This window comes from Zophobas morio, unplaced genomic scaffold (assembly GCF_036711695.1).
Source record: "Zophobas morio isolate AGI-343-1 ecotype UQ-CSIRO unplaced genomic scaffold, CSIRO_AGI_Zmor_V1 ptg000005l, whole genome shotgun sequence".
NCBI lineage: Eukaryota > Metazoa > Arthropoda > Insecta > Coleoptera > Tenebrionidae > Zophobas > Zophobas morio.
Genome location: NW_026972110.1, coordinates 12,424,874 through 12,451,831, shown reverse-complemented (window position 1 = coordinate 12,451,831; position 26,958 = coordinate 12,424,874). Strand labels below are relative to the sequence as shown.

Genomic DNA, 26,958 nt, shown 5'->3' with positions numbered 1-26,958 from the left:
TAACAGATTTATTTGGATTTGTTAGGTTATGTTGCCACTAACTGGTGGATAACGCTTTAACTGACAGTTTGAACTGTCAGTTAATTTATCAGGCACTTTGACCACCAGTTTTGAGCTAGCGGGTAATGATAAACAGGTTAACTCACAGACAAGCTTTAACTGCCAGTTACTTTAACTTAACTGCGCATTGATAAACCGGCCCTGAGTCTTTTTAATCCGGAAAACGGCATAAAAGCGAACACCCAAGGAAACGATTATTCTGAATTAAACCCATGAAAATGTAGTTTGCCTAGCATTTTCGGCTTGATTACTCGTGAACCACCCTATATATCTACGATGACAACCATAATAATAGAAAAAACCACTCAGACATAATGTTATACTCGTTTTATCGCTTCACAATAATAAACACATTTGTGTCAACAACATATCCATTCATTTACAGTCTCCAAGATTAACAAAGATTAACACTATTGAAAATAAATAATCGATACCTATGTAGGTATGTTTCAAGCAGATTTTTAAAGTGACAAAAATAATCCATTAGTCTGCCAATTCGTTACCTTTCGCCATCATAATTTTAAAGTTTTAAACAGTTTAGTTTTGTGAATTAGACGCTACGTGTTATAACAGTTGGGGTGTTAAAACCAAGCCGAGTTCATTACATATTGCCCTATACGGGCGTATATAGACACAGGATAGAGAGAAATGGGGGAAAACTAATTATTTTTTCGTCAATTTCAATTAACGCCAACAAAATGCAATCTAGCGCTTCACTTCAAAGAGAATTCGATATAGAAATCAAATTATTTCAGCACTCAACTCTCGGACTGATCTGTTTTATCTCTTTCATTTATCACTTTTATAATCGGTGCACGCTTTTTATGCTCGTAATTACTGGGTACTTTTTGAGCCAATCAGAATTATTAAATCAGAACTATGTAAATAGTCCGGTGAAACTTTCCGAGGCGGAAAAAACTTACAGTTTATGTCTTCTAGGACAATAAAATATGATACAAAGTTAAGTGATGACGCACTTAAACAAAAATAAAAATTAAATCTTTTTCAGTTTTTATACGAAGGGGAGTATTAAGTTACTTGTACAATGTTCATCCGGGAACAATGACTTGGGAAACATGTGTGCGTCTTGAGTTTCTACAAATCCTGGAGTTTTTATATTATTTATTGTAATTTATACTGCGCATATGTTCATTCGTTGACCCGATTCTGAAAAAATTCTTCTTATGATGGGTTCATTCGACATGTGCGTAACACACTCAGATTTATTTTTAATTTCGTTTCATTTTTGCTGCCACTAAAGCGTCAAATGTCTCACAAAAAGCACTCTGTATATGTTGACTTATGGCGATTATATGGTACCAGTTTTTATTAGTTTAATCAGCGCTTTAACTCCAGTGATAAGTTTTATTTAGACACACAAAAGTATTACATTCTGATTGGTGGAGATAGAGCATATATTTTTGTTATCATATTATAAAGGGGCTAAAAATTCATTCCACAAGGAAAAACTCACCAAAATAAAATTAACGAACGACGAAAATTATTAATGAAGAAGATTATACGATAAACAAATAGCAAATAAAAAATAAAAGATAGATAGGATTATGATAATTTGCTGTGGCCAACTATCAATTACGTTATTGTGGGGGAAAACAGGAGGCCATATGTAAAAGATTACACACCAATCTCTGTGATATAAACGATATCCAAAATAATATCTTTTTGATCCGTCAGGTGAGTCCACTGCAATTTGCAAACAAAAATTTCAAAATTTTTGTGCTTTTTGTACAGCGTTATGTTGTTATCTGTACATAAACTCTCCAAAAGTTCAAAACGATGACGTTGCAAGGAAACAATCATGAAACCATCTCTGCCTATGATAAGTTTAATTGTCCAAAATACGACTGACGAAATAAATCCTTTGACGGCACAATTTCTTAATGAGTGCTCTGTTCTTTTTTCCGACAATCCCATTTGTCTCAATTTCCTAATTGTTTACATTTTGTAATTCCACTGGCTTTCAAGAGTCACTGCAACTTCTCTAGATTTGAGTGATTACATTTTGTATTTACAATAAGTGTGCTTAGTCTTACTTGAGTTTTAAACAGTTTACAATAAGCGGTTAATCTCTGCATTAGTTTGTGCTTTGTTCCTATTGTAATCTCTACAATATTGAATTCATAGAAAACACTATTTTAAGCACTTGTGTCAAAATCGTAGATTATTTCAAGAACATTTTAAGAAGATTGGTCTTTGACAATTTTGATTACCATATTTTTGATCTTTTATTTATGCGATAATTAATCGTTTAAAGTTTTTAAATTTATGACCAGATTAACAGTAGTGTTATCTTGTTGAGAAAATTTAAGAAATTTTAAATCCACAAAAAATATAAAAGTAGCCCTTGTTTTAGTCCACGGTTTAAAAATTTATTTATTATGAATATCATCTCTCAATTACATGTTTTACTTGCAGTCACAAATAAGTCTTTAAAAATAATTTCTAGACCTACAAAAAATTTTAGATATATATGTAGGTCCAAAGATGTGGAAAGAGCGAGATACTTTCCTTTTTATTTTTCGAATTTTATAGTTATAAATTCTTCCAATACAAGTATTAGCTACAATAATCACCTGAACGCGAAAACAAATAAGAAAACAATGTCCGGTAGAAATTAAATCAAAGACAGACGCTCGAAAAAAAATTCTTGTAGGACCACCAGTCAATTTTTTCTTCAATGCTGTCATTCAGGGTTAGCAAGTTAGCCACTGGAAATAACTGCTTAATAAAATATTAATTTTTATGTTGCTGAACAACCAAAATTTCATGATCTGAGGTTGGTACAATATTTTTTTCCTGCAGGTCATTATTTCACTAAACTAAGATTATTTTATCAATATCGATTATGAACGTAAATACTGAAACAATGGTTTTTATTCGTCTATCGAATCGAAGTTCATAAATTTTAGTGAAATCAAATTCTGTTTTATTATAAGATAATAAAATGTGCATTGAAATTATGGATCAAAATTTGAAAAACAAATTATTTTATTTGTTTAATAAATAAAATTTATTTTAAAAACTCTAAAAATTCCATGTTATAGGTAAATGTCTTCAGTTTATGCTATAACATCTAAATTTTGTCTGGATAATTAAGTAGATATTGATAAAAAATTATTCTCAAAGTTTTTATTATAAGCTTCGAAGAAAAACCTGAAGCTTTTCAACTTTTCAAATCTTAAAAATACAAGCATTTTGTATGTATAAAGTAAACTGTCACTCAACCTCGAGATGACAAATAAACATGTGTTATTATTTGTAGGTAGGTATATGTGAATTATAATTTATTAATAATACGTTTAATAAACGTTACTTTAAAGATATACAATGATTTTTATTAGGTAAAATATATGACTTCTAACTACTCAGTATGACCGTCTGAATCATAATATTCCCTCTGTATTTTTTTAGCTTCAAAATAGAGGCAGTCTCTCCATTAGAATATTAATATATTACACAGAAGCAGATTTCAAAACTTACATAATTAATTTGTCAATAAATAACTGTACCATTTAACGTTATGATTCTTATAGTTTCGGTTTTGAAACATGAATCATCGAATTATTTTGGGTTTACCTGGAGTTCCGCATAAAATTCTTAATACTGCGACACTAATCGAGGTTCATATGACCTTTAATTCCACAATTCAAAATGGAAATTTTTTATCGTCACACTGTAGCAAAAAAAGTAAAAACTAAAGAAAAAATATAATAATTTTGAGTAATTCTTACATAATTGAAAACTTAATTTTTCACAAAAATACTGCAACAGATCAATCAGCTTTTTAATTTGACTTTTTTCATGTTGTTTATATTAGAGCCTTACTTTTCTGGTTATTTTAAAATTCTTGATGCCTTATTTTATTCTTATTTTTCCTTGTCGACAAGGGTTACATACTTACGTCATTTGTTCTTTATTAGGACTGAGTTTTCGCAAAATTCTCACTCATCAAATTTAACAAACTATGTATTTATGAATTGTAGAAATTTAAATATAAAAATTAAAAACGTGATGACATAGAATGACAGTTAAAACAGATTTTTCTGTTTTACGAGAAAAGCTTAAATTTGGATCAATCATGAATGAAAAATTTAATATCATGCTCTGAATGAAATTGATGTGTGAGTTAATGAAAAAAAAATTAGATGTAAGTTTCTAATAGGCATTAGAATTGTAGTAAGTATTAGAGATTAATAACTGATTGATAAAATATTATAAATTACGATAGAATCTTTTTCCACAAAACTAAAAATCCGATAAATAGATAGACATATATGACAAGGCAAAAATAATGGAGTTTATTTATAACCACACAACGTACTGAAAAATGAGGATCAATTAAAAATTTTGATCGACTTACCATCACCCTGATGGTAAACAACCTATTCATAGCAACCCAAATTTATGTCGTAAAAATGAAAAAAGGCAAGCCTAAGTTAGTAAGAAGAACTTACGATCTCTCCCCTTGGGCGTCACGACGGTGAAAGCGCTATTTCCCGGCGGACTCGACGGTGCCGAATCGGAAACATTGACTGGACTAGTCGAATTTTCTCTTGTCCCACCATTACTATAGTCCAACGGCATCGGAGGATGCGAACTCAGTTCTAGAGCCATTTTAACAAAAATTTTCAAATCGCAAAAATATCACAAAAACACATCATCGGTTGCCATAAAAACAAACAAAATCCATTTTTCGTACGAGATCGTCACAGACTCCCATCAGAAAAATTCGCGGATACCCGGAAGTGCCACATCGACCCGCAAACCGGAAAAAGTACTTTGTCAGAGATGAAAAGTGCCGACGATTTTTTTATCAGTGTGTGTTTGGAAGCTTTATCTGTGGCAACGCGTGTTGGCGAAGATTCAGTCGACAGTCAACTGTTTGATACTGGTGTATTTGAGCTGATAAGCTTGAGTTTAATCTTTGCACCGCCCTATATTTTGATTGTGGACTCTATGGTCCCGTGCTTAGGGAAAAGGGCGGGGACGGAGCGCAAGACCACGCCCCAAAGACCAATTGAATCAATGAATGAAATACTATGTAAGATATTGTGATTTCAGAGTTTTATTTTTTTAAATGAAAAGCCGCTACGGTTTTATTAAAAATCGTGTTTTATCGTTTATCGAAGTGTTCATAGTCGTTTATGAAATCCCGCGAAATTGCTGCGTTGATAAAAAAAAAATACTCTTCATAAAAAAAACATCATTTCTTGAGAAGCCTGGATGAATATTTACAGTAGTTTAAACGCAGTGTTAAAAATAAGCTGCCTCATCCCCTTATTTTATTTAAAAAACTTAACTAATAGTTTTTGAGTGCTTGAGCGAAAGCAATAAAAATAAAAACCTTATCTAAACATGGCATTTTTTATTAATTTTTCACAAGGTGTATACTCATGTGGCTAGTGTTCGTAATTGTAATTATCCTTTATCTCCTATTCCCTGCTGTTATCAGCACATTTCATTTAGAATCTGTTGGAAAATTGGATTCTCGTTTCATTCCGCACTGCCTGGGGCTTTCAACTCTGCGTTCGCAGTTTTCTCAAAGTTGGCTCTTGAAGTTAATAGACAATTGATTATCCTTATAGAGCTGTATTCCCTCTGTTATGGAATGGAGTGGTGGGGAATAATGTTCATTTATTGGTCGAGATTGAGAGCACGCCTTCTACGATGCAACCCGCGTAAAGGTTTGAAGTCCTGTTCTTTGTTGTTAGTTACCGCGTCTGATGAAATAAATTAGCATTGATTGATTTTGATAAAATTCTTGTAAGATAGATTGATGTGTAAAATAATATTATGGTTAATTTAATTTATTCGTATTTGCATGGCGTGGAACAGGAGATATGGTTCATCAATGTGCGTGATGGAGTTTCACATTACCATGTTGATATTTTTTTTTAAATCTGATTATTAGTGGTTGATGAGGCATTCTTCGCCCATTAGAAATACCACTTTCCTTTTCTAATTAAAACTTCAAACTTAAATTTCAGTAAAATTTTCATATGAATGCAACAAAGTTGATAGTGATGATAATTATCAAAGCAAACATAATGAAAATGACAGCTCTGTATTGAGAAAAATACTATTAGAAAATCCGTATCTAGTCAGCAACAACATTGATGACATTTTGTGATAAGATTGATAGGTACATAAGTATAGACACTGCTAAAATGTTGGTGTTGATAAGTACTACAAATGATATTATATACAGGATGTTTCAGCTAGGAATTATCCCCCCTTCTAAATTATGAATTTCTTAAAAAAACTTGTATTTTGTGGCGACATTTAAATGACACTGAAAAATTCGGAACTCGTGAAACCGGTTTTTTAGGTTCTAAAGAAATTTTGTTACCCAAAATACTATTCGAGGATTTACAACGTATAAACTTCTACCTTGAGTTTACTAGATACGTATATTTATGCAAAATGACATCGATACAATTTTAAGTAAGTACTGTGTAAACAAATTAAAAACATATCGGCTACATTACTGAATTCTACTAAGTAGTTATAAATAATGACATAATAATATGTTGAAAAAATTTCAGAATGAACTTTTTTTGATTTTTTTAACATACGAGATGATATCACTAAGTTTAGTAATAACGAAATTATTAAATTATTCAAAATAAAATAATTTATCTAAATATTTTTGAACCCATGGACAACAGATAATACCTATATAAATTTGTAGACATCTGTGTTTAAATTATGTTGAAAACTTTAAATCAAGATACACATTACGTTTAACAATATCGACAGCATTTAATAAAAATAAATAAAAATTTTTTCCTCAGTATTTAAATTTATGACAATCTATAAATATGCATCGAATGATTAAAAATTATCTGAATAAAACATCCAGTTCTAATATTGAACATTATTATATAATGTATAATTTTAGATATACAGAAAAAGCAATATCAAAAGAGTATGTTTTAGTTATCAGTTGTTTATTAGAAGATAGGTGTTAATTCCTTTATCAAGGTGAGCCGAGTTATTTCTCTAAATTGTGATTTATAATCTTCTTTGTTTAGACTGTTTATTGGCATAAAAATTATCATATTATCAGGGTGCACCAAAAATACGTTAAGCCCATGCAATATAAACGGCAGAAGCAATTTTACGAAAAATTCTAACACCTAGAGATTATTTATTTATTTTGATAGGTAATTCAAAAATATTTTTAATACCTTAAATCATAATATAAACAAGTTGTTAAAAACATAATAAATTTTTCTACCATCCAACATATACTTCCCTTAACTAAATTTGATTCAGATTAAGATTCCAAAATTTCTGTTGAAATCAAAACGAGAACAGAGGAAGAAGGCGATTTGTGAGAAATTTATCACTAAAGATTTATTTAACATTGTATTATCTTCATCGATTTCTTGATTAAACTTCCTATGCGTAGAATCAGGAAAATTACGTAACTCATCCCTAAGACCACCAATAAAATAAATCCGTTTATACACAACTGTATTGAGATATCCTGTGTAAGCATTATAAAAAATTATATATTTTTGCTAAAGCACAAAATGTATTTATCAAAAAATATTTATTTAGTGGGACTATTTTTTCTGATAACGTAATCAACTTTTTGGGGAGAATAGATACATCTATTAATTATTCTGATGTTCCCAACACTAACACAGTGTCACCATGAAGAAGTAAAAAAAAAGAACGAGACGTTTTTGAGATATCCCTAAAGTATGTCAATAAAATTTAAAAATATGAGCAGTTCAGTACCTCAGAGTATAATTCATTTAATAATTTATTTCAGATGAAATTATCACCTGCTTGCTGAAGTTTGTACATTTTTTTGGGATAATCGGAATATCATGTATTTAAATAAAAACAGGCAGACAAGTAAAGAAAAAAATGAATTCAATATAAATTCGTAACATAAAATAAGAATTTGCGCAGTGTTATAACTTATACTTAATACTTTTCTGAAAAAATTACATTATATTACAATCCATGTTTCTGTTATTCTGTTATTGGGTTATAAAAGGATTATATGTATTTGTTCAGTTTCCTTTGGGATTATTTTTGGGGGAATTTTTGTTTTAAATCGCACCTACAACATTTCGTTTTAAGGATATCTTTTTATTTATATACCTACTGATAAACTAAACACTTGAAACAAAGTACAGATGTTGCAGTTTCAATTAAATTTATTGCATGGCAATAATATTGCGTTATATCAGTGACTCTGTGCTCAGTGATTAAGTGCCTACTATTAAAGAATATACAAACAGAGATTAACATGATGTTCCGGTACTGACATTCACCTGATGCTTTTCATTTAAAAAATTGTTGATCAAGGCCAAGGACGTAAAAGTAAGTTTTCGACACATGAGTACAACAAAGTGACAAGTGAGTACAAACGTACAACGTAATTTTGACATTTCAGTACCAAAAAGTGACACTTCACGGACGTGATTGAGGACGTAAAATGACTAGATTTGTAATGGTCACCTAAGAAAACTGTTTTTACAAAAAAAGTTTCATAATCAGAACTGGATTGCATTATTTACGAATTATGTAATGAATGTAAAGAATGTAAAGAAATTTTGAAAAACATCTTGATCTACGAAATTCCTGCCATAATTCTGGAGAGCGTAAATTAGTTATTAATGCAGAGGCTATAGAGCAAACCAATATTTTCATTAATTTTTGTTTTCTTGTAAATGTTAATTCTTTTTCCACAGTAACTTGCTTGGCTGCCAGTTAATGCTGTTTAAAAACTAAATTTATTTTGATGATAATATTGTTACGTTGATCGGTGAATAAAATCGGCGTGGGTAAAACTCAACAATTTATTTCTTACTAAGTCGAATTTACATGACTAACTATTACAGCGATTATGTACAAAATAGTTCCGGCGCAACTTGACTGGACTCTCTTGACTCAATTGTCTAAATAATAATCCTTCCTGAAGGTGGCCTCAATTTAAACCCATACTTCTACGATCGAGGTCTTTCTCGAATACCCATTGCGACTTCCGCTTCCAGACTTTTCGAACGCCGCTTGGTCGCCGTCACCAACGATGTCACCGGTCACTGCCGTGCATGCCTACCTACTAGAAAGCTCTCGACGGCCCATAGGCGTCGTACCGGGCTAGCGTATGGGTTTCTTGCGTAAAATATAAAATAAAGACGTTAAATTTTCTCAATAGAAAAAAAAACTTGTTTCATAACTCATTGTGTGGTTGTCGCACCACACTCGTCCTTTACAAAAATTCGCCGCAAGCGCCTCGTACTACAAACTTCAACTCGTGTGATTATATTAGACCTTACAAAACATGTTTTTTAATATATTATTATCATTTATCATTGATTATTTTGTAGAAAAATCTGTTTGTAGGTATAGTTTGTTACTCGAATAACTTTCATGCACAAATAATAGTATTTTCGGTTTTGAGTAACAACGATTAAATGATTACGATATACGTCGAAAAAACATGAAAACAGCCATTAGTCAGATTACAGTATACTTGCACTTACAGTCGAAACATAAAAAAGTCATTTCCATAATGGACAACCGAAATACCGTAAGTACGATTCTAACTCAGGTGACACTCGTGAAAAAGTAGTTTGGCTCTATCTAACTTTTTCAATAACTTAGAAAATGAGAAATATATTTGTGAAGTAACGTTCCCACAAAAAGCAACGAAATGTCTTTAAACAGGGTCTCGAAAAATTTAACACCAACTATATTTCTTTTTGTCTCGCTCTATGTAAACAAAATAAACTATATAAGAATCACACTGTGAATAGTAATGAAAATCAATCTTGTCTAAAATCTATTCTACTGCTCTTAAAGGAATCTACAATATTTCCCAAAATGTTGACCTATACCTACTCACTTTTGCCTCTGCGTGAATATCGTGATCTTAACCGACATTAACTTTTATAAGTTAATAGTTAATGTTTTAGTGAAGAGGCAACTACACTGACCGGCAAAAAAACCGGCCACTGTTATTTTGTTAAATTAAATTTAATTCTGCGTTAATTTGTCTTCTTTTTTTGCTAATTTGTACATAATGTGTCAATAGTGAATGGTTATTTAATAAAATAATGATCACTAGTTAAATTAATAATTTTTAAAGTGGTTTTGCGAAATTTTTCAGGGTGGCCAGTTTTTTTGCCGGTCAGTGTATATTAATTTATATTATGTACAATGTAACACGAAACACAAAATTATTATGTTCGAGGTATATACGGGAAAGAAAAAAAAATGTGTCCATGATAATAATTAGCAGACTTCGGCATTATTAAAGTGATGCTCATTGCCGTCCGATCGCCAGCGCTATTGCAGTCGTGGCTTACAACTTCGGAAATTCTTAATAATAATTACTACTTTTTCTAGGTTCTCTTCAGGTATACGAATCCTCCTAGATATTAAAATGCTTTAAAAATTAAAAATTACTGTTCAACATCACAATTTTCGCGACGATGTTGATCAGGTAAACCTTGCATTGCATCAAACGCCACTGAGGTGGAGACTGCACAGTCGACCAGCCAAATTTATCGCCAGACGTCGCGTCGTCGTTTTTAATATTTGTCTGATTGATTCCTCATGACTTCGGCTTTGCCTAACTCTGATAATTAATTAGTATTGAACCACATTAGTCGATATACTATTTTTGTGAAAATTTGTAGTAAGTAATTTTATTTAATTATTTTTCAATTAAATATTTGGAAAGCATAAATTGATAGATTTTAAAATTCATTGAAAATACATGTTACACAAACATGCAACATCGCATAAATTTGACATAAAAGTCAACATATATATCCTATCGTTTAATACAGAATAGAAAAATCCAGTATTATTCAAAACCTTAAATCACTATTAATATATCACCAAATTTCTAACAAATCCACTACATATCTATAACTCATCATACAGAGTGGTTAAAAAATGAGGCACTAATTTAACGATACATTATTAAGTTCACAAGTCTAGGTTCCTGAAAAATCAATTAAAAATTCCTCACGTCAATTTGACGTTCACTTACAAAAACAATTATTTAGATAGATTACAAAAGGTAAAAATTAGCCACTGTTGTCAGGTTCATCCTGACGAATTTTTAAGTTTTTTGTGATATTCTAAAATAAAGAAAATATGAGTAAATACAAAATGCTTCCAAAATTATTTTGAATAATAAGAGTCCGATCTATTTTATGTGTCCAACACTTGTAGTCAAATATCTAAAACAAAATTAACTTTGGAGACCAATCTCTTATACATTTGGACCTAAGGACTTTTTAAATTATTTCTTCTTTGCTCAGTAAACAATTCTTAACAACAAATGGTGTTAGTGCGCTATTTTTGAATCACCCTGTACACATGACGCTAAAAATTATATTAGGTATTAATTAAAGTATCCCCTACACATCATTAGTTTTCATAAAAAACGAATAAAATAAATTGTGCTAGCGTTTTATCTTCACGAAAATGCCAAGTAGTGACAGTTAAAATTTTGAGGTATTCAGATATTATCGGCAAAATGTGAAAACTGCATTTTCGTGTTCTACTACGTGGAAAATGGCAAATTACGAAATCAGACATTCGTCTGAATCACTTTATTACCCTATCGCTCAAGGGGTGAAAACAAATGAATGAAAACACAAGTACCAAAAATATTCGTAATAAAAAAAATCTAGACAAATTCATATGAAAAAAGTGTGTCGAGATTAAAAGCTTTCATATTTGAGAAAAACACATTTCACTCAGCTGCACATCACGCTGTAAGGGTTGTGAAAAGCACCAATGCCTAAAAAACCATAAATATCTGGTATAATGGTATGATAATCCCGGGGCGCGAATTAGTGACGTCGTGAATCAGCATCTAATCCTGTGGGAAACGACACCAGTTCCTTTGTCTATCTCACTTCCATGTCTAATTGTTGTCTTTAATCCCTATTATTGTCTCCGCAGAGGCAAAATAGCATCGAAACCGTCATCGCACAATGCTCACTAAATGTATTTTTCCTCGTAAAGTGTCATAAACGTCACTTTTAACCGCGCTAAAATTCTTGCGTATAATGCGCCACGCAAAGTGGGAATTATTTTATGGTGGCACTTAACTAGGTACATTCCCGCGAATTTGTTTCTAAATGGAAATATGATTGTATTAAATGTTCTCCCCTCATTCTTTGATATAGTGATTAAGAAAATATCAGAGGGCCTTCATTCAATCTTGTAACCGAGTCTCTTCCTGTAAAAATCATTTTTAATTAAGGACTTGAAAACTTTAAAGATTGCGAAGCTTCAGCAATTTAAGAGCTCCACAAAGAAGCTGAAAAATTACAAAGCGTGAGGAGTATTAAAAGGAAATCAAGAGGTGTTAAAGTCTTATTTGAAGTGCGAGGGATTTGTTTGAGAAGGAAATCGTTAAGGATTTTTACTCGACAATTCTGCCTCTATTTCTGAGTTTTTATAATCTTTTACATCTATTGAAAACCTTATTATCATACAAACGCAAAATTTATGCACCAGGTGTAGGAATATTTATCCCATAGGAACCACTATTTTTTACAATACATTGCACCAGTAATTTGGCAATTTGACACTTGTCCTGCTCCGCATTTCCGATTTCTTTTTCACACGCAGAAGCTAGCTTTTCCACGTTTTTTCTCTTGGATTGGTCATCGCCTATAAGAGGTTGCAGGCCTTGAATAAAACCACTTTTGCTGTATTTGCCGTTTTGCATCAGTTTTGATGTGTCAAAAACGCATTCAAGCATGCATAAGCCTTCAGGCGATTCGGGTATAGAATGAGACATCAATTGTTTCAGGTCGGTGTCTGAAGCCTTTACTTTTTCTTTGCATCCCTGTAAGAGCTGTATTCCTTTCTCTCTAAGTACTTTTTTATCTAAGGGTTGAGCTGCTACTGTAGAAAAGGCCAAAAATGCCAAGATGACATTTGATACTGAAAAAATAGACTATTAGTAAAACAATATCTGATTTGTACTTAGTTCTACTAACTCTGCTAAGTTGTACTAAGTCTAAATACCGAGACAGCAATAAAAACACGATCAAAGTTCTCTTTGGTTCTCTATGGTTCTCCATAGATTTTTAGAGATTTGTCCTTGATACAATTTTAAACTTGCCTTGTTGAAAATGCAACGATCAAAGACATATTTTTAAAAAATCCATGGCTGTTTTAATTGCTTTTTTTGTAGCTTTATCGGAACGATAACCCTCCCCCCTCGTCCCATAATTTCAGGACGTAATTTTTTTAATAATTATTACATATTATTAAAATAACTTTAGATACATATATTAATTTTCACATTTACATGTAGTATATAATTTTGTTTCCAAGAGAAAAAGCTGAACCATTGGTTAATTTTGCGCGATCGCTACCAGGAATTTTTCTATCAAACTAATACCTATCTGAAATTTCTACGAAAATCCACTATACATTTTATTACATAAATTTGTTGGTTCAGATCAATTTTTTAAATACGTACGTGAAGTTAAAAATAAACATTATGAAACCGTAGATAAAGGAACATGTCACGCTAAACCTTTAAGGAACGAGTAAAGATATATGACTTCAGAGATTACTTCTCTAATAATTCTTCAACAATCAACATTAAATAAACATCGACAGGCAAACAGAAATAAGTAAAACTGATTTTCTTATTAAACTTTTATGGAGACAATACCTATGGTAACCAAAGAAAAATGTTTTTAATTTTTGTATGTAAAATGTAGCTCTGATAATAATAACACTACACTATGTTTTTAGAAATCCAGAAAATTTTAGGTAAAGTGTTTTTAATTTAATTAATAAACTGTTCATTCATTAATGTTTTTGAAATACCCTGTAATTTTTAATGAACTATTACGTAATATTGTTTGAACGAAAATAACCAGCTTTCTCTAGAGGATCTATAAATAAATTTTGATCAAGGTTCTACAATTATTAATACTTAAATCAATATTAGCGTCTTATCAAAGCTTCAAACAAACCAATTATACCCATTTTAATGTAAAGTATAAAACTTTCATCCTGCAATTTTTGTTCTTTTTACTTCCCAAGAGTAAAATGTAATTGAATCCATCGAGCGACTGGTTATTTTAATGTTTTTTCGACATATCATGACCCCTAGAGGTCGATACAATAGGTCTTCCGTTTCCGTCTGGCTGTCCGCCGTCTGTGTCGATTTTTATATGTTTTAGGAATATCGTGTACATCGTAAAACGCTAACCAAACTTTGTCTGATCATCCCCATCAACGATATGATAACGTCACCTCCAAATTGTACGTAATAAATTGGTTTTAAATTATATAAAATAATATACCTTTACACGTGTAGTTTATGAATCCGTTTTGAGTTTTTACTCCAGACATCCAAATGTTTGGAAAAAAAAATCAAAATTGTTTAACAAATTTTGCAATTTAATTTTGAAGCTGCAAAACAGTATGCTTTAAAACCTTGCAGATGTTTAAAAGTTATCATAAGCATGGTAAATTTTTATTCAAAATATATCTGTTTACCTCTCCCCGGAAATTTATGACATCATCTCAAAATTTTGCCGAATAAATCCTATCTAAAACGTGACATACATAAAAAAATTTACAGCAATCGGACGTTACGAATTTTATAAAAAACTGTGACAGTTCTCAAAAACAGAAAAAAAAAACTATTTTGTGTATTAGGTACTTTTTTGTATCATCGATATTATTGACGACGTTAAAATATTTTTAGAAAAATTTAGACGTCTTTCTGATTTGTAGTTCTTGTCTGCTTGAGAGGATGTCAACCCAGTTAGTAAAACACGTTTTTGTAGATTTTTTTAAGTCTCGTGTGTGTAAAATAATATTTTCTATACTGATTGCTGTCAAAATTCAATGAATTTGAAAGATGTGGTTAACTTATTTACTATTTTAATTATTAATGTTATTATGCTATTAATCTAATATATGAAAAGTTACTTACATACAAGTACAAAAGATACAATGTGGTTGTTCTTGTACAAAACTAAAATCAATATGAAGAAATTCAACGAAAAATATAATGCGGCCGTGGCTCGTCACAATAAGGGCAGTGAATCCGATTGCCTGGCCAAGACCTTCTTTTATTATATAAATAACAAATAAAAGTAATTCCAAAATGGCATGTGGACCACTAATGCCATAATTGCTTGTAATTATTGATTTTATGAGGGGCCCGCTGGAAAATGCTTATGAAAACTTAGTTGTAAACGCACTATATCTTTGGCCGAACTTTATCATAATATTTATCAAACTGCCATCTTGTTGTACACACTATACAATTTTGCCTGTGATTTTTCGCTATTTATGAAAAGTGGAGTCTTATTTATTAATATTAATTAATAAATTCTAAGGAAGGTTAATGATTTAAATTTAAACAAGTTTCTTATTCTAGAAATCGATTTGAGAACTTTACTTAGCACTCTTCAAATTCAATTTACTAGACTGGTGCTGACAGTGTCGTGGTGCTTTACCGTCAAACAGCATTATGGTACTTATTTCTCACACCCAAAAGATTTATACCATGAATTGAAAACTGCAAAATATACAACTGAGAAATGAGATGGTCCATGCAGTTTGTACACTGTGCTATCCCAACAACCATCGTCTTTTTGTTTATGGTTTATTGTAAGGCATGTAGATGATATAAACATTATTTAAATCTAAAAAAAAATTTTGGTCCAAACATGTTAATAAAAAATAACAGTGAGTTCCCATTTACGGTTTTTTTTTGTAAAACTCACTTAAAGTACTTAAATTCCACTTAAATAAATTCCAAAATTACTTTATGTTATGTTACTAACTAATTTATAATAAATAATAATAATTACTACCAAAATTTTCCAAAAATATCAGCTATCTGTGTCTAATTATGAGATAGGAGTACAATTTTTCACTTACCAATAGCTACGGATAAATTCATTTTGTTACTGCGTAAGTACTAATATCATATAACGTGACAACAATGAATTATTTATAAAACTATGTCAGTTTTTATATCATGGTGTAATCTCGTTCATCATCAATTATACCTTCCGGAAAAAAAATAATCCCATTTTTCATTCCTACCAACAATGCACTGTCTATTAAATTTAAACTTACATCATACATTTTCTAAAAAAAATAAAAATAGTACAATAAAACTAATTATGCTATTGTTGACTAGTTTCATGCACTGTTACCTGTTTTGTACCTAAAATGTCATCACAAACGAGAACTGACTTGATTATCCACAACGTGCCTTCCGTAAAAATCGAAAAAATCACTCAATTCGACACAAAACTTGATAAACTGCTAATTGCTCTCTAATTACTCTCGAGTTGGGGGACATTAGTCGAATTAGAATGCATTTTCTAAATGAATTGCATAAAGAGTTAGTATAAACACATTGCGTGTCTATAGTTCACATGATACGGGAAACGATAAGGGTCTTGATATTATGCGAGGTCGGATTAAGGGTGGAAATAAAATGCAATGCATTGTATGTTTACCCCTTTCGTTTATTTTGTGACAATAATTCTGTTTTGTTTAATAGCGTCGTAATCAATGATGGATTTTGTGTACTCTAACGTCTTTCATGCCGGAAACGTCTCATTAATTACAAAAGTATGATTATACTACTTACGAACCCTTATTATTTCACCCTTATTTAAGCTGGGTATTTTTCGCAGAAAGCGTAAAAACTCTACGCTCATAAATAGCCACAACTCAATTATGAGATTCGTCTAATTAATTTAGTAAAGATTAAATCATGTAGAGGTGTAATTACGAGAGAGTCGTATTTCATGCAATACACCAGAGGCTTTGAAATGCACCCTCCTATATTAAAGACTTTCAAATTAACGCCGTCATGATGCATGGACTTCAATCAAGCGAAAATTTCGAGAGCGGAAAAAATCTGATTTATGTCTAAGGAGGGACACGATTTGTCAGCAAAAACAGCGAGCTGACAATAAACATTGCAGATTTAAATTAATATAAATCTTTAGAGCAAGGTACTAGGAATGATAAATTAATTATTCTATTAAAAAAAGAAAGGGAAGATCTAAATAAATAAACGAAGCAAAAAAGAATGAAAATAAACAGAATTACTAGAAAAACAGAAATGAAGAAAACAGAACGAATATTATTATTATTCTTCCGTCCAATTTTTCTTTTTGCTAATTTTTCAGTCATTAACATTTTTATTTCCCAAAGCTAAGTAAGAGTGCCTTCCATGTTCTCTCTATGTTTTACACTTTGTAGAAAACGAAAATGCGAGGCTTTCGTTTTCGTTTGTCTGTTTTCTGGCAGTCATATTGAATAGATCTACGAAACTACTGGCCTGATTATCGTGAAATTTCTGAAATTTTAAGAGTACTTTAAAATCATTATTCAAATGCTGAAACGCAAACATTTATTACATATCCTTATATATTATATTATCTTAAAATTACAAAATTTTCGCTTCTACAGTTGCTTCCAGTGGATATTCTCATAATAATATATTTGTGCTTTTACATAAAATCAATAAATGCTTACACATGTCATTTCTTACAGATGTTATAGATATACTTATAAAGTGACACATTATTTAATTACAATCACATCATTCAAAAATTCATGATAAGAATAGTACCTTTTTGTGAGCAGAAACTTTTTGACAGTGTTTTTGAATAAATTAAAATTATAAGTTCTAAAATGAGATGTATGTATTTATTAATTTATATTTTCAATTTTCCAAGTAAATCTTTTTTAAAGATAAGGTTCTAACAGACGTACCTACTGTACTGATTAAGCTTGAGACATAAATAAATTTTTGAAAGATTTATTGTTCATGACGCAATATAGAAATTTTTGGCGATTAAGGTTTCTTTAAGGAATTATTTTCAATGTTATCTATGCTAAGATCTTATAAAGTGGTACAAGTTATGGAGTTTTACTTAAAAAATCTTCAATTCTTAATAGCCGACTTTAAATAAATAGTAAAGCCTACAATAAAATTTCTCGCCTTTTCTACACATCGTTAATAGTTTTCTATTGACGTTAAACCTGAGAAAAAATAGTGCTGAACGATTTTCTATTTATTCACCATTGTGATCTTAAGAATCGGATAATAGGCATGAAGTACGTCAAAATACTTGCGTTGTTTTACACGAATGAATAGTCTATTAAGAAAATTAAAACAATTTGTACAATTTGGAAGATATCACAACAAATTGTCTCATTTTTAACAACCTAAAGCAATTGAAGTTTTGAGTAATTACATAATATGACACTACGATTCACAAAATAATTTTGAAAAATTAAAGCCATATATTAGATTTTAAAACTTCTTTTGTGTCCACTACTGTTTATTGCTGCATGGTTAAACAAGAGAAACAATAAATAATCCTTTTGTCAATTATGAAGTCCTACTGGGCTATAAATTTTGTAAGATTTTTATCTTATCTGATTGACGTAAAATAATATCTTTTTTTATACTTTTAAATTCTCTATTTTTATTCTTTTACCATACACTGGAAATATATATTACTTGACATATGTACACAAGTTTAAAAATCGTTTGTATTAATGACATTTTCAAAATTGTAATATTTGTAAAACTTAACAGCTGCGTAATATAATAAGATTTTTACTATAATAATTAGAAAAAGTAGAGCATATAATTCCAATGTATAATCTATAAAATCTGTAATCTTCTAATCACTGTTGTACAATTTGCTTGAAAATAATAATATAGGTATGTAGGTATACTTATAGCAACAAAAATTTTGAAGTTTTAAAAACGAATAATTTAGGTTTTTCTAAAACTCTAAAGCTTATCACATTTTTTTTTTTTATATTACTCATCAATATCTGATAGCACAACTTTTATCTAATTTAATCTGTCTCATATATTTTACGATTTCCAAGACTGAGAAAAAACACTCTGTGATTCTTCATACTTATGGAAGCATTAATTCAAAAGGCCACTGCTCAGAGAAAGTATCAGAATATTTTTTGACTAGAAATTAAAAAAGAAAATAAAATTTTGTGGTAAGATCTACTAAAATTGTTCGAAAAATGTTTGTGTGTTATTATTAATCGGCATTAAATAGTGATTTTCTTTTTATTGAGCTAAATTCATACTTCTTTATGTAATTGAACCAGAAATAAATATGATCGCCTGATTAATCTTAGGATGAATGAAATTTATACCAACGATAAGATAAATTTAATTAGTGGTAGTTAAATAAAATCGTGCGTTAACAAAGATTGTAATCCTAAGATTTCTGCTCAGTACGACTTTAAATTTAAATGTTTTTCCATACTTTTACAATATTAACAAAATGGATATGTTTCATACCTTTAAGAATGCACAATACATCACATCTTTCTCCCGATACAAGTGACAGGAATTTTGTATAGATTTAATTATATAAAACCCCATAATAAAAGTTAATCTTGGTTTTGTGAAGCCATATTGATTGTAACAATGTGTCCTTTATTTATTTTGTGATATCGTGGCCATAAAACTTAACCGTTTCCAAATAAACGCACCAAAAAGGTCAATTAATTACAGAACTGTATGTATCAAAGCAATAAATCAATTTAAAAGCGATTAATAATCTCGAACAAATACAAGAAAACTGAAATTAACGTCAGCGCGAAGTGTTATTTCAGTGGAATTAAGCTCTCTATTATTATGAACCGCTGAACAAAGCTTTAATTGATCATGTGATCTTCCATCTCTCACCCTCTCTTTATGTACTCAGCCGGAACAAAGACAAGTCTGTTTGGTGTTTGATGCCTTTCATATTTATCGACTAATTTTAATTCTTAGTAAATTTTTCACGGCGGCTAGCTGCGTGTCATTTTTATCACGCTTTTATTAGCTTGGGTTGTATGTAACGGAATCTTTGAGCTTAATTTTCATCGGTTTCTAAAAGTCTGATCATCTTGAAACTTTGCACACGTCTCAAGGATCGATGACAATGCAATAATTTGATAACAGTTTCCCATTATCCTTATTAGGACCGCCAGGATTTATAAATTCTTTTATGGATCCTGTGTAGTGGAGTAAAAGAGATAAAGCTAGCGCGCGATCTGCGCATGCCTGTAGTATCTGGTTTACTCTTCGTTGTAATAATTATAGTCTTGATTAAAATACAAATAACGGATATTAAATGAAAAAAACAAGAACGGACTTTTAATTAACTAAACGTGTGCAAAAATGGCTGATCGCATCTTAATTGTGTCAGTATATACCACGGTTATCTCTCTCCGTGTCGATTATACCGATCTATACCGATTATTTCTGTTTCAAGGACAATTTCTGCATAGCTTTGGTTTTACAGTCGGTAAAGAAGGAATTAATTATAATTAAAACATATCTAATCATGAATTCTCACCAACTTAAATAAAGATAACAAATTTTGATTCAGAAATACAAACATGGAGGAAAATTAACTATTTGGGGGGTAAAACTAACCACAATGATGAATTGTGTCCCGTTGGTCCGTGAGGGCGATTGATTTCGAACTAATTCCCGTTGATCGATCATACGGAGACCACTGAGTGGTTCTTTCTAGAAAAATCTAAATAAGTAATTAATTCCCCAATTTATGAATTTGTCGCAGACTAAAAAATGAAAAATAAATAATAGTTTAAAAAACTAAAAAAACACGCTTTTATTGCTAATCGAACTAAAAACTAGAAAATAATTTTTAATGACAGAGTTTAATATTACAGTAGTAGAAGATCAAACAATCAATCATAATAAATCACCTCAAATTAAAATTATAATGAAATTTAAGTTATTAACAGAATAATTCAATTCAGAGTAAAAAGCGTGGGGTGCATTTTACTGCGGTTCATAACTATCCTCTCATAGATAGTTGCCAATAGAATGATTGTAATATTTAAAATATCAAGCACCCCACGCTTTTTACTCTGAATTGAATTATTCTGTTAATAACTTAAATTTTATTATAATTTTAATTTGAGGTGATTTATTATGATTGATTGTTTGATCTTCTACTACTGTAATATTAAACTCTGTCATTAAAAATTATTTTCTAGTTTTTAGTTCGATTAGCAATAAAAGCGTGTTTTTTTAGTTTTTTAAACTATTATTTATTTCCTCCACGTTGTGGTTTTCCGTGGAAAGACTTTGTGTAATAAGTAGCATTGTTCCTGATGAAAGTACAAAAACTTTATTCGAGAAGATTTAGCTTCTGGAAAATAAGTAAAGACAGAACGTATACAGGAATTAATCGCGGACAGTTTCGAGTGCTGCTGGGTTCTAACAACAGGTTAATGTCGCGTGAAGCCAGCATTCACTTGTTTCATTTGTCTCTATCTGCCTCCCCTATTATGTGTATTTACCCCGGAGGGGATAACAATTCGAGGGTTATCTCCTCGTCGAGTCCGGTTAAAGGACTACAAAGATAAGTAAAGTAGCGGATTGGTACACAAACTGGGTGTTTACTGAAATGTAATTGTTAAAAATTAATTGCAACTACAACTCTCCAATTTTGTGTTTGTTGTTTAATAAGCAATAATTAAATGAAAATTAATTCTGAAGTATTGGTAATATTTTTGTTTAAAACAGAACTAGTAGGATTAATCTGTGAATTTATAAATAAGGATATTCCAGTAGTTGTAGCACTAAACCGGTGCTGAATCTGCTCGTTTAACTTACGCTGAGGAAGTATTATAATAGGGTTCATTTGACGGATGACTAATTTCAGTTTTTATAGCTCCTAGAACATGAAAAAATAGGTCTCTCGTTTCCGTTTGTGTGTCATCTATCTTCTGCCGTCTATCTGTCGCCGCTTGGGAAATTTATTAATAAGATAATCTCTAGGACTACTAGACCAGTTGCTATGAATTGTTTTGTAAAATAATTCAAAATCGTACAATAAAATTATACGATTTATCTTTAGAAGTTCTAAAACCGCTTTCTTGAACACGATAAACTTGCAATTAGAATTTATTTGTTCTTTCCTTCCAAAGACTTGACGACGTCGTCTCAAAATTTCATTTACAATATACAGATTAGCTTACTCCTTTACTTGTCTCCTTATTTTCATTTTAACCGGCAAGGTTTATCATAACAAAAACACAATTTTTAGACGCAAGCTTATCTAAAAACCTGAACTTATTTAATTGATTAAGGGAGAGGTGCCCACTTTAAAAGACTTCCATTAGTCGAAAATCGTTTGGACAGAATTTCTCTCGCTATACTTATTTGATTTTCCGAATTGTATTCATTTTTATGAGAATCCCTATAATTTGAAATAAACATAAGTATAGTGGACCAAAAGCTATAAGGTTATATGGCCATCATAAAATTATCCCATTGTGTCGAAGTTAAGTTGTTTACAATAGAAAAGGTTTTAGGGTCGTAAATAACGTGTCCAATGGAGCTCGACCGGCTGTTGTGGTTTCGTTCAGGGACGGCTTTCACTAAATATGTAAATCCACCACTCCATTATTTCTTTACTACCTGCAGCCGCTGAGGGTTCCGAAATCACCACTCGCTTTGAAAGCCGGCCCTGTTAAATATGAGCAAGAAATGTTGAGAAGACGATTTATTGCCAACCGGGTAAGCTTAGTGCGAACCACACAAAGGGGGTACTTATTTGCGGTCAATTACTTTTATAATGGTCATATAACCTTATACCTTTTGGACTAGCATATATATGTATATAATTTTTTAGTCAGCTTGCCTCAAATGGAACACCTCTATTTTTTAGAGAGTATATCATCTGCCAATAAAAGGTCTGCCTAAAATCAGTCCTATCTTAGCAAGTAGTGACCCCGCCCACCCATCCTCTTCTCATTCTAACGACAAATTTTATTCCTGTTTAGTATACGTTCCATCAGAGCAGATGAAATAATTACTGAAATGAAGACGGGGTGGGTGGGCGGGGTAAATTATTTTTCTTCTGTAGAGAGGAATTGAGCAATAATAGTACGTAGTCTGTAAAAATTAAAAATTCAGTTCTGCCATTTTTTAAAATGGAACACCCTGTTTTTAGAGAGTATATGTATATAATTTGCCAATAAAAGGTTTGCCAAAATCAGTCCTATCATAGCAAGTAGTGACCCCACCCACCCCCTCTTCTCATTCTAACGACAAATTTTATTCCTGTTTAGTATACGTTCCACCTTTCATTCAAAGCAGATGAAATAATTACTGAAATGGAGACGGGGTGGGTGGGCGCGGAAAATTATTATTTCTTCTGTAGAGTGGAATTGAGAAATAATAGTACCTAGTCTGTAAAAATTAAAAATTCAGTTCTGCCATTTTTTAAAATGGAAGATTTCATTTTATATATAATTTTTTAGTCAGCTTGCCTCAAATGAAATACCTCTATTTTTTAGAGAGTATGTCATTTGCCATCACTATTTTTGCACTTACGCGTATATCAACTTGGGTTGGTGTAGTATAATACAATAAGGACACTATTGTATTCCCAAATTTTCGGGAAAATGGAGTGAACCGTTGCTGATTTAATCAATAAAATAAATTGATTCATTCATTAATTTTTTGGGGACACTTGTATAAGCAAATCTAAAAAATATATGCATGCAATGGTAAATCACAAGGAAAGACTCATCATATTCTGTACATTTTAGATAGGATTTGTTCGATAAAATTATGAGGTGACGTTATCAATTTTTAGGGGGAATAAGCAAATATATTTTGATTAAAAATTTACTATGCTTATGATAATTTTAAAACATCTGGAAGATTTCAAAGCATTCGGTGTTGCAGACATTCCGGGTAAAAACTCAACACGGATTCATAAACCACGCTTGTAGGGCTTTTGTTATTTTATACAATTAAAACACATTAAATTATGTACAATTTTGAGGTGATGTCAATGGTGGGGATGATTAGATAAAGTTTGGCTAGCGTTTTACGAGCTATACATAATTTTTATAATATACATATATAGAATTTGAGAACAATCGGTCCAGTAGGTTCTAACAAAAAAATCGTCACGGACGATGAACAGACAGACAGACAGACAGATGGAAACAGAAGACTCATTTTTTCATACTCTAGAGGTCATAACCCATCGAGAAAATACGTAAGCAACCAGTCGCTCGATAAACTCGATTACAATACTTCCACCGTTTACGGCCGGAAAGTGGAAATCGACTAGGGTCATATATTGGAAATTTGCAAAAAAGGGCCACACCAATGGCCCAAGTTGTAGACCAAACGCAGACTACGCCATTTGTATCTGTTTTTTTTTTATTTTACAGGTTTACTTGCCCCATTTTGTAGGAGACAGAAGAGTAAATTCAGCTGAACTCATTCACAATTTTAATTTAAAACGTCTTTTTCGATGACAGTTGTTCCGTCTTTTAATGGTATATTCTGTAACAAGGTTGGAATGAAAATTTTTATTCTAACCGAATAACAGACCAGAAAGTATGAATAAGAAACTATTAATTCTGAACAAAAGAAATTATTTATTAAAACAATTATATTACACTGAATTAATATTGATATTTATAGTGTTTGAGCAAGTAGTAAAATTAAAAATTGGTACATTAGAAATATTGTCCGTAATATTTTTCAAAACAGATTGGTTTGTAGACTTAACAAACTCAACAGTAGCAAAGCAGGAAGAATTGGAAGTTGAGGGAAAATCTACTGACGAATTAGATCCAGTAATTGAAGAAACTAATTGATTTGCTACATTTAGTCCATTTTGCAAAGAATTTTCAATGTAGCCTTCTGTTAGTTGAGAAGATTTCCAGCCTGCATGCCTTTTTAATGTTGTAATATCCGCACCTGAATTTACCAACGTAGTCGCTGAGGTACGGTGGAAACAGTGACCTGTATATTCTTGTGGATTTTCTATATTCAGAAATGTGGCAATTTGTTTAGACATATTCCCCAGTTTGTTAATTCCAATTACTATTCGTGTACATTTATTATTTTTTGAAATTAATAAAAAACTTATCAGAAGGAACATCACAAAGGTCTCAAAGCCCAGTATTTCTTTACAATATTATAAAAATCTCCCGTGATTGTAAACTCTCTTGGTTTTCTATTTTTTGTATTAGGAACTGCAATTAGTAGTGCCGATGCCAAATTTTTAATGTCGGGAATTTTAATGCTGTAAAGCTCATTCTTGCGACAAGCACCCAAAATACCAATGACAAGAACGACCTAAAAAAAACATTTTATTAAAATTGTTATTTAAATTATAATTTTTATTACCTTTGTGGCTAAATATATCTAATCCGGAGCATTTTTTAAGAATTGGTTAATATTTTCTTCTGCAAAAATAGTAATAATTTTTACTTTAAAAATGATTTTGGAATTATTAAATTCACTAATGGTTGTGGAGAAAATATTGTTACGTTTCCGGGTGTTAAAAATCGAATCAATTTATTATTTATTTTTATTTCTCAATAACACTAATTTACACAACTATAACTGTACAGAATAATTCCGACTCGACTAGAACGGATTTGACTAGACTCGAATTCTCTCATTGACAGAACTCGACTAGCCGTTTCCAGCGGTGATCCCTATTTAAACAGCCACTGCTCCTTCCTATATATTTCGCGATTGAGGTTGTTCTGGAGTGCCTATGGCAACACTCGCTCATCACTGTACTATATACTAGAAAACCCCTAGGCGATGTACCGGGGCGACGTATGGGTTTATTTTGTAACAATATTTGGCTGAAATTTACAACAATAAGCCTGCAATGTTAATTGATAACGAGTTGATTCTAGTAGGTATCCGAGCTTGTTATGAAGATTTATTACTTACAGAGCATAAGCTAAGTAAGGACTGTAATAGGGTCCATCCTACGAATGGCTACTTTCATGTGTTCTCCACATTTCATGACCCTTAGAGTGCGAAAAAATAGATCTCCGTTCCCATCCTTCCGTCTGTCTGTCCAAGAGTTATCAAATTTTCTATGTATGTTAGATGGTAAAACACTAACCAAACTTTGTCTAGTTATCCCTACCAACAGTGTGATGATGTCCCCTCAACACAGTAAACACAATTTAAATTAAAAGAAAAACATACTCCTGTACTTGCAGTTTATGAATCGGCCTTGAATTTTATCACAATAAATTTGTATGCAATACACACTGTATTTGGATGAATGTTTGATTTCGGTTGCGGGGGAAATTCTGTCCAAATAGCTCTGAACCAATTTTGTCACGCATAACAAAACAATTAATTTTGATAACCCGTTTTAATACCATACGCAGCAAAATAACGAAAATTTAAAACATTTATTAATGCCTCCATAACAGCTAATTTCCAATACTACGTCCTAGGCTTATTTGCCAATACAGATTTAATTCATTAACACAGGTCTGCGTCAAATTGTTTGGAAACTATCTAGTGATTTTAAGGTTTTTTGGCAATTTGTGTTGTAGTTCTTAGCGTATTATTGTAGAACTTTTGTTTCAAGAAATAATAATCATAATTTTTTTTTAGTTATGGGAATGCAAGAAGTTGACTATAAATACGAGTACTATATATCCTGTTTTAGTACGTGTGTGCCTCTCCACCATCACCATTTTATATTAATTAAAAAAAATAAGCCTTTTTGTGAAAAATCCTGGCCTAAATATGTATGTTATCAATATCAAGCAACCTCATCAAATTTTTCATTTTTCGTTTGGAAGGAAAACTGAATCCCATTTAATTCAAACAAATAAGCTTAAAAATTTACAAATTATAACCTTAGATTTTATTCAAATTTGAAAACTTAGAGTATGCCCCAAATGTTGTTTGCTTAAAAGTTAAGAGCACATTAGTATCTGTCTAACAAAAATTGACACAGACAACGGACGAACAGACACACAGACACGGAAACGATATAGTACTTTTTTCTATTT

General features: G+C 31.1%; 3 protein-coding genes across 4 annotated transcripts in view; 1 reads left to right on the top strand and 2 right to left on the bottom strand.

Moving 5' to 3' along the window:
- The window catches only part of LOC135122760 (zinc finger protein Gfi-1-like), a 71,529-nt gene extending 66,586 nt beyond the window's left edge, over nucleotides 1–4,943 (bottom strand). The window contains exon 1 of the mRNA XM_064047169.1: nucleotides 4,536–4,943. Coding sequence (XP_063903239.1) covers nucleotides 4,536–4,695 — 160 coding nt within the window. The 5' untranslated portion in view covers nucleotides 4,696–4,943. The remainder of the gene's footprint in view (nucleotides 1–4,535) is intronic.
- LOC135122766 (uncharacterized protein DDB_G0290685-like) overlaps nucleotides 1–26,958 on the top strand; it is a 252,442-nt gene that overhangs the window by 221,198 nt on the left and 4,286 nt on the right. The window lies entirely within an intron of this gene.
- On the bottom strand, nucleotides 12,581–16,049 carry LOC135145529 (general odorant-binding protein 19d-like). Its single transcript, XM_064077649.1, has 2 exons — nucleotides 16,000–16,049; nucleotides 12,581–13,023 (listed from the first exon to the last, which is right to left on the bottom strand). The coding sequence occupies exons 1-2, from the start codon at nucleotides 16,019–16,021 to the stop codon at nucleotides 12,581–12,583; spliced, it is 465 nt and encodes a 154-aa protein (XP_063933719.1). The 5' UTR covers nucleotides 16,022–16,049.

Bases quoted from the DNA above. Each gene is read 5' to 3' on its own strand.
- LOC135145529 (XM_064077649.1), bottom strand. From the start codon at position 16,021: ATGAATTTATCCGTAGCTATTG. The intron at 13,024-15,999 runs GTAAGTGAAAAA...CTATTTTTTCAG, and splicing joins GAATTTATCCGTAGCTATTG to TATCAAATGTCATCTTGGCA.